At 37.4% G+C, this 9,475-nt stretch overlaps 1 protein-coding gene across 1 annotated transcript in view; it reads left to right on the top strand.

The window, feature by feature from the left end:
* The window catches only part of LOC308282456 (voltage-dependent T-type calcium channel subunit alpha-1H-like), a gene marked incomplete at its 3' end in the record, with an annotated part of 293,092 nt that overhangs the window by 140,344 nt on the left and 143,273 nt on the right, over positions 1–9,475 (top strand). The window contains exon 15 of the mRNA XM_080722802.1: positions 883–1,038. Within this exon, the coding sequence (XP_080578928.1) occupies positions 883–1,038 (156 nt within the window). The remainder of the gene's footprint in view (positions 1–882; positions 1,039–9,475) is intronic.

The following is a 9,475-nucleotide window of genomic DNA, read 5'->3' as shown; positions in this document are numbered from 1 at the left end:
AAAATACTTGAGTAACAGTACAAAATAAGTAGAAAGATGCAATTAGAAATTGCATTTGTGGTTGCGATGAGGCGGTCGTAGCTGAGAGCCCGAATGGGGAACCAGAGCCCCTGGTTGTCCCAGGTTCCATTCCATAGCTGAATGGTTAGGGAGCCCGCCTGGGGAACCAGAGCCCCTGGTTGTCACAGGTACCATTCCAGGTCAGGCCAGCAATGTGTCCATGTGTCCCTGAGCAAGACTCTGCGCACTCAGCAAATTTCTCAGCAACTTCCTGGAGCTGACGTCAGCTTTGAAGGGTAAAATAACACAGAAATTGCTGGACTTAAAGCCAACAAATCGTTATTTCGAACGGTAAAGCAAATTATAAAGCTTTGTGCCTTTTACTATCTTGTGTTTTTGATCATGCTAGCCGTATGTGCAAAATGTACTCTGAATATTGTATATTGTAACGGTTGCCTTGAGGCGAATATCTCTGAATCTGTCAGTCATAACGATTCTGTCTCCTCAGATCCTGACTCAGGAGGACTGGAACGCGGTCCTGTACAACGGCATGGCGTCCACCTCTCCTCTGGCTGCTCTGTACTTCTACTAACCCTCTCCTCTCCTCCCCTCCCCTCCCCTCTCCTCTCCTCTCCTCTCCTCTCCTCTCCTCTCCTCTCCTCTCCTCTCCTCTCCTCTTAGATCCTGACTCAGGAGGACTGGAACGCGGTCCTGTACAACGGCATGGCGTCCACCTCTCCTCTGGCTGCTCTGTACTTCTACTAACCCTCTCCTCTCCTCCCCTCCCCTCCCCTCTCCTCTCCTCTCCTCTCCTCTCCTCTCCTCTCCTCCTCTCCTCTCCTCTCCTCTCCTCTCCTCTCCTCTCCTCTCCTCTCCTCTTAGATCCTGACTCAGGAGGACTGGAACGCGGTCCTGTACAACGGCATGGCGTCCACCTCTCCTCTGGCTGCTCTGTACTTCGTGGCCCTCATGACGTTTGGGAACTACGTGCTCTTCAACCTGCTGGTCGCCATCCTGGTGGAGGGCTTCCAGGCCGAGGTGAGGGGATGGAGGGATGGGACGATAAGAGATATTATCGTTTGTCGTGAAAAAAAAAACAATAATTTATCGTGATATCGTCCTCCGTCATGCACTGGGATCAATTCACCTTTTATTTGCTGAGATGCATATCCAGTACCACTTAAACCCTCTATTGGTAAAACCTACTTATAATATACGTACTTGATAGTCTTTTTTTCACTCTCTACAAAATGTCTTTGCCAAGTGAAATCTGAAAAATGCAGATCTACAAGCTCACAATGACACAATTGTGAGCTATTTTTTTGGCAAATGTTCCGCCCTTGCCTGGTTAATAAACCAGACTCTATCACACACTTCGTTACCACCAGGGGGTGGTGTTGAGTGCAGTCTGGTTTTAACCAGGCAAGTTCCGCCCCAGGATAATGGATGTTGGGGATATTATGATCGTAAATCGCCATGTCTTTGGTCACAAAAATCATATCGTCCCATCCCTAATTGATTCATTGATTGATTGATTGATTGATTGAATACTTTATTAGTCAGAAATGTAAACCGTTCCATCAGGCGCCCCTCCACGAGGCAAAGCCCACACAATCAAAAGTTATGAAAAGAAAAAAAATACAAACTTTTCTTATAATTTCAAACACATAATCAACCAAATGGCACAGATTATGCGGGGCTTGCATGTCTCTCGGTCTGCAAGCCCGCGGGAAGTGTTTACAGCACGTTGGTCAGACGGACCCAGGCAGGATCTCCCAAGAATCAAAAGGCAGCAGGATCGCACATTTCTGGCGGCATATTTCAAAACTACCCGCATATTTCAACACATATAAAATCACATGAACCCCTGCATATTTTGCATCTTTTCGTATATTTCGCATAATTCACAACTTTTTTTGCACATTTCGCATGTCCCATATTTCGCAGATTCAACAACTTTCTTCAATTTCACTGCATAAAATCACATAAAGAACAACATATTTCATTGCAAAATCAAAGATTTCTGCCCCCATAATCAATGATTTTATTCTGCATAATCAATGATTTTATTCTTCATAATCAAGGATTTTTGTCCGGGTTTTTCTGGAGGGTCTAGCCTTATAGAGAACTAACACTATACGTGTAAAATCAGGAGGGAAAAAACATAAACAAACGTATACATAATGACTTTCAGCCGCTGTGTGCTAAGAGTATACGTTGTGATTCACAGAAGGTAATGAGATAATGATGTCATAATGATGTCATTAAGCTCCTCTTGTTGCCTCTGATTGCAGTGTTCCCATGAGGCCTCATTATTTATTCATGAGCCTCATTATTTATTCATGAGCCTCATTATTTATTCATGAGCCTGGAGGTATGGAGCGAATTTAGTGCCAATATACCTTGTGCGTGTTTTAAAAATATTCACACGCGTGTGCATGTTTTGTGCACCGCAAAATAAATACTCACACGTGTTTTAAAAATATTCACACGTATTTTAAAAAAAAATCACACGTGTGTGCATGTTTTGTGCACCGCAAAATAAAATTCACACATATTTTTTGCAATTCACAGTATTTTACAAATCTCATATTTCTACAAATCTCAAACTGTGGATCACAAAATAAAAACACAAGTTGCAAATCTTTTCTGTGGATCAAAAATGAAAACACAAGTTGCAAATCTTTTCTGTGGATCACAAAATAAAAACACAAGTTGCAAATCTTTCTGTGGATTTAAAATACAAGTTGTGAATTACTGATACAGACCTGTGGATCTGAAAGACAGCTGTGTATTTACAAAACACAAGCTGTGGATTTACAAAACACGGATCAACAGACCTGTGGAGACACAAAACTTTTGTGCACTTGTGTGGACCAATGGCTGTGGACCTCCAAAACACAGATATTTTTGGCACTGTTCTACCAGGTGAAATGTGAGAATCATTGGCTTGTGTATTGACCAATCACGTGAGGCCATGCCCCCAGGGTTGGCATGGCAACCAAGGGTTGCCATGTTCTCTAAAAAGAGAGTTATCCGGGCCTTACAATCTATAAATGTAGCCATACATGAATATATCCATACATATCTTGTCTTAAAACAATCAGCTAATGGCGTATTGACTAATCCATAATTTTGTATTATTATTTTATTTTATTATTTGATGTTATGTTCTTATTATTATTATTACATATATTTGTTAATATGTGTGTGTCGGCGTTGACATGAGACCTGCAAACCGGATCAACCGGGTCGGTTGGTCAGGTCGGTTGGTTGGCCAGTTTGTGTAATTAGTTTAATAATGTAATTAGTGTAATAGTGTACTAGTGTAATAGTGTAATTAGTGTAATAGTGTAATAGTGTAATAGTGTAATTAGTGTAATTAGTGTAAGAGTGTAATTAGTGTAATTGGTGTAATAGTGTACTAGTGTAATTAGTGTAATTAGTGTAATAGTGTACTGGTGTAATTAGTGTAATAGTGTACTAGTGTAGTTAGTGTACTAGTGTAATTAGTGTAATAGGGTAATAAGTGTAATAATGTAATAGTGTAATTAGTGTACTAGTGTAATTAGTGTAATAGTGTACTAGTGTAATTAGTGTAATAGTGTAATAGTGTAATTAGTGTAATAGTGTAATAGTGTAATTAGTGTAATTAGTGTAATAGTGTAATAGTGTAATAGTGTAATTAGTGTAATAGTGTACTAGTGTAATTAGTGTAAAAGTGTACTAGTGTAATTAGTGTACTAGTGTAATTATTGTACTAGTGTAATTAGTGTACTAGTGTAATAGTGTACTAATGTAATTAGTGTAATATGGTAATAAGTGTAATAATGTAATAGTGTAATTAGTGTAATAGTGTAATTAGTGTAATAGTGTAATAGTTTACTAGTGTAATTAGTGTACTAGTGTAATTAGTGTACTAGTGTAATTAGTGTAATAGTGTACTAGTGTAATTAGTGTAATAGTGTAATAGTGTAATTAGTGTAATAGTGTAATAGTGTACTAGTGTAATTAGTGTAATAGTGTAATTAGTGTAATTAGTGTAATAGTGTAATTAGTGTAATAGTGTAATAGTGTAATTAGTTTAATTAGTGTAATAGTGTAATTAGTTTAATTAGTGTAATAGTTAGTGTAAGTGTAATAGTGTAATTAGTGTAATAGTGTAATAGTGTAATTAGTGTAATTAGTCTAATTGTGTAATAGTGTAATTAGTGTAATAGTGTACTAGTGTAATAGTGTAATGTAATTGTGTACTAGTGTAAGTAGTTTAATAGTGTAATAATTGTAATAGTGTAACAGTGTAATTAGCGTAATAGTGTAATAAGTGTATTAGTGTAATTAGTGTAACTAGAAGCTGGGCCGCCCTTCGGGCGGCCCAGCGTCTAGTCGGCGACCTGGCCAACTCGGAACAATGTAAATAGGGAATGAATGCCCCGCCCTTTAATGCAAACCCCATTATACCTGTTTTCATAGGACCCGTTTTGACCATCTGTCTGCCTGTGTCCATTTATGCCCATATATGGAGATATCTGTATCTGTCTGTCGGCGTCCATTTTATGTCCATATATGGAGATCACTGCAGTTATAGTTCTGGGTCCATTTTATGCCCATATATGGAGATATCTGTCTATCTGCGTCCATTTTATGCCCATATATGGAGTATCTGTCTGTGCCTCCAACTGTGTTGCAGACACAGTGCCGGTTCCCCCTTTAATGCAAACCTCATTATACCTGTTGTCATAGGACCCGTTTTGAACATCTGTTTGCCTGTGTCCATTTATGCCCATATATGGAGATATCTGTATCTGTCTGTCTGCGTCCATTTTATGCCCATATATGGAGATCTTTGACCATCTGTTTGCCTCTGTCCATTTATGTCCATATATGGAGATATCTGTATCTGTCTGTCTGCAATCCATTTTATGCCCATATATGGGGGCATTCATTTTATGCCCATATATGGAGAACGCGCGTGCCCGTGGGACGAACGGTTCTCGAGATACGCGGATTACATACATACATACACACTCACAGAGATTTTTTGTTGACTCATGTGGCGTACGTGATGTCAGAGCCTTTTATGAAGTGATGTCACAATGAGTCAGAGCTTTCGCCGATTTCCTCCGGAACAGCCTGATGTCAACAATCAACCCCGCATAAGGAGATTCCGAACGTTTCGCGCCGGTTCGGGAAAACCGCGCGTCGGGTCGGGTCGAGACCCGGCACTGCACTCCGTGCCGCGGCGGGGAACGCGCGTGCCGAATCTGAAGCCGGTGGGACGAACGGTTCTCGAGATACGCGGATTACATACACGCAGACAGACACGCAGAGACTTCTCGCATTTATAGATAGATAGTGTAATAGTGTAATAGTGTAAACGTGTAAAAGTGCAATAAGTGTAATAAGTTTAATAGTTTTATAGGGCTATAAGTGTAATAGTGTAATAAGTCTAATAGACACCGGGAGAAAAGAGTTTGATGCATTGGCATGTTGTGGACCTCCTTTGAGTTAATATTGATGACATCAGGGTTCTCCATACAGTATATGGGCATAATAGCGACAAGGACGGATTTAATTTGCAAGTGTGACTCACGTCACGTCAACCACACAATATGTCCATATATGGGCCTTCCCAGGTATGGGCTTAATATTGATGACATCAGGGGCCATATATGGAGTGTGACATGAGGCGTGGCGGACGAACGGACGGACATGATCTGCAGATTTTCAAACTAAATGCAACCTACAGTCGCAATAATTGCGTGATTTGCATCGTGGCGTATAAACATATGTAACTGCATAAGCCAGAACTTGCTAACGCTCTGAACCAAGGCTAATGTTGTTGTTCTCATAGACACTGAGGACGATGTGCAGTGCATGGCGTGTTTTGACACAGGGCTGTCACTTAAGACGTCCGTGAGGGCGTGCTTTCTGTACATTCAAGGGGTGCAGCCTCCAGACCAAGTTCGTGGCATTTGGAAGCAAGCACCTGTGACCATTGTCAATAAAGATCTCAAAACCATGAAGATCGGTAAACAAATGCTATTGGCCGGAGACTCCCGGAGATTCTCTGGCTAGTGTATCCTGCCCTTCTGCTCCGATGATTTACACTTTTACGTTATTAACTATTACACTATTTAGCTGGGAGGGAATTCGTAAATATTGGGCACTTGGTGACAAGTTTTTGATTTTTGGTATGGTGTTAGGTATGGGTATAAGGTTTTCAAAAACCATCGCAAACAAATTGGGCTTGCCCCCTAGTGGTCTGTTTGCAATGAATCAAATATTCGATACATCAGTATATGGTTCAAACCCCAAATAATTGATGAAAGAGATTTTTCAATGGATTCTGTTACTATTGGGTATGATGAACAACATACTCCAAATTCAGGAAAAAATATCTATCGGAAAGGCACCATTTTCAAGATGGCGTCCACGATGGCTGCCGGGAGCTGAAAATGCCTATAAACTGGGTTTTAATGTCTAAAAATTCATAATAAATCTGCACTTGGTGAAGAGTTTTTGATTTTTGGTATGGTGTTAGGTATGGGTATAAGGTTTTCAAAAACCATCGCAAACAAGTTGGGCTTGCCCCCTAGTGGTCTGTTTGCAATGAATACAATAGTAGATTTGTCAGTATATGGTTGAAACCCCAAATAATTGATAAAAGAGATTTTTCAATGGATTCTGTTACTATTTGGTATGATAAACAACATACTAAAAGTTTTGGAAAAAACAACTACCGGAAAGCCATCATTTTCAAGATGGCGTCCACGATGGCTTCCGGGAGCTAAAAATGCCTATTTAATGTGTAAAAATTCATATAAAATATGCACTTGGTGAAGAGTTTTTGAATTTTGGCATGGTGTTAGGTATGAGTATAAGGTTTTCAAAAACCATCGCAAACAAGTTGGGCTCGCCCCCTAGTGGTCTGTTTGCAATGAATCAAATATTAGATAGGTCAGTATATTGTAGACCACTAGGGGGTGAGCCCAACTTGTTTGCGATAGTTTTTGAAAACCATATACCCACACCTAACACCATGTCAAAATGTAAAAGCTAGTTACCAATTGCATATTTTATATGAATTTTTACACATTAAATAGGCATTTTTAGCTCCCGGCAGCCATTTTGAACGCCATCTTGAAAATGATGGCTTTCCAGTAGTTATTTTTTCCTAGATTTTTAGTATGTTGTTTATCATACCCAATAGTAACAGAATCCATTGATAAATCTCTTTTATCAATTATTTGGGGTTTCAACCATGTACTGACAGATCTACTATTGTATTCATTGCAAACAGACCACTAGGGGGCGAGCCCAACTTGTTTGCGATGGTTTTTGAAAACCTTATACCCATACCTAACACCATACCAAAAATCAAAAACTCTTCACCAAGTGCAGATTTATTATGAATTTTTAGACATTAAAACCCAGTTTATAGGCATTTTCAGCTCCCGGCAGCCATCGTGGACGCCATCTTGAAAATGGTGCCTTTCCGGTAGTTATTTTTTCAAGATTCTTTAGTATGTTGTTTATCATACCCAATAGCAACAGAATCCATTGAAAAATCTCTTTTATCAATTATTTGGGGTTTCAACCATATACTGATGTATCGAATATTTGATTAATCGCAAACAGACCACTAGGGGGCGAGCCCAACTTGTTTGCGATGGTTTTTGTAAACCTTATAACCATACCTAACACCATACTAAAAATCAAAAACTTGTCACCAAGTGCCCAAAGTTGATGTTTTTTGACGGATTCCCTCCCAGCTAATTTCACTATTTACATTATTAATCTAATTACACTATTGCACTAATTACACTATTACACTAATTACACTATTACATTATTAAAATAATTACACTTTTGCAATAATTACACTATTACTTTATTACACTATTACACTAATTACACTAGTACACTATTACACGAATTACACTAGTACGCTATTACACTAATTACACTAGTACACTAATTACACTAGTACACTAGTACACTAATTACACTCGTACACTAGTACACTAATTACACTAGTACACACTAGTACACTACTTACACTAGTACACTATTACACCAATTACACTAATTACACTATTACACTAATTACACTATTACACTATTACACTAATTACACACTTACACAATTACACTAATTACACTATTACACTAATTACACTATTACACAAATTACACTAGTACAGTATTACACTAATTACATTAATTACACTATTACACTATTACACTAATTACACTAATTACACTATTACACTAATTACACTAATTACACTATTACATTACTTACACTAGTACAGTATTACACTAATTACACTAGTACACTATTACATTATTACACTAATTACACTATTACACTAATTACACTAGTATACTAGTACACTATTACACTAATTACACTAGTACACTATTACACTAATTACATTAGTACACTATTACACTATTACACTAATTACACTATTACACTAATTACACTAATTACACTAGTACACTATTACACTAATTACACTACTACACTATTACACTAATTACATTAGTACACTATTACACTAGTACACTAATTACACTATTACACTAATTACACTAGTACACCAATTACACTAGTAAACTATTACACTATTACACTAATTACACTATTACACTAATTACACTATTACATTTATTACCATATTACACTAATTACATTAGTACACTAATTACACTAGTACAATAATTACACTAGTACACTAATTACACTATTACACTAATTACACTAGTACACTATTACACTAATTACACTATTACACTATTACACTATTACACTAATTACACTATTACACTAATTACACTACACTATTACACTATTACACTACTTACACTAGTACACTATTACACTAATTACACTAGTACACTAATTACACTATTACATTATTACACTTATTACCCTATTACACTAATTAAACTAGTACACTAGTACACTATTACACTAATTACACTATTACACTAATTACACTAATTACACTAGTACACTATTACACTAATTACACTAGTACACTATTACACTAATTACACTAATTACACTAGTACACTATTACACTAATTACACTAATTACACTCTTACACTAATTACACTAATTACACTATTACACTATTACACTAATTACACTATTACACTATTACACTAATTACATTATTAAACTAATTACACAAACTGACCAACTAACCGACCTGACCAACCGACCCGGTTGATCCGGTTTGCAGGTCTCATGTCAACGCCGACACACACATATTAACAAATATATGTAATAACAATAATAAGAAAATAACATAAAATAATAAAATAAAATAATAATACAAAATTATGGATTAGTCAATACGCCATTAGCTGATTGTTTTAAGACAAGATATGTATGGATATATTCATGTATAGCTACATTTATAGATTGTAAGGCCCGGATAACTCTCTTTTTAGAGAACA

Source organism: Nannobrachium achirus (genome assembly GCF_963921795.1).
Source record: "Nannobrachium achirus genome assembly, chromosome: 3".
Classification (NCBI taxonomy): domain Eukaryota; kingdom Metazoa; phylum Chordata; class Actinopteri; order Myctophiformes; family Myctophidae; genus Nannobrachium; species Nannobrachium achirus.
The sequence above is the reverse complement of the archived record's forward strand: the minus strand, read 5'-3'. Positions and strand labels throughout refer to the sequence as shown.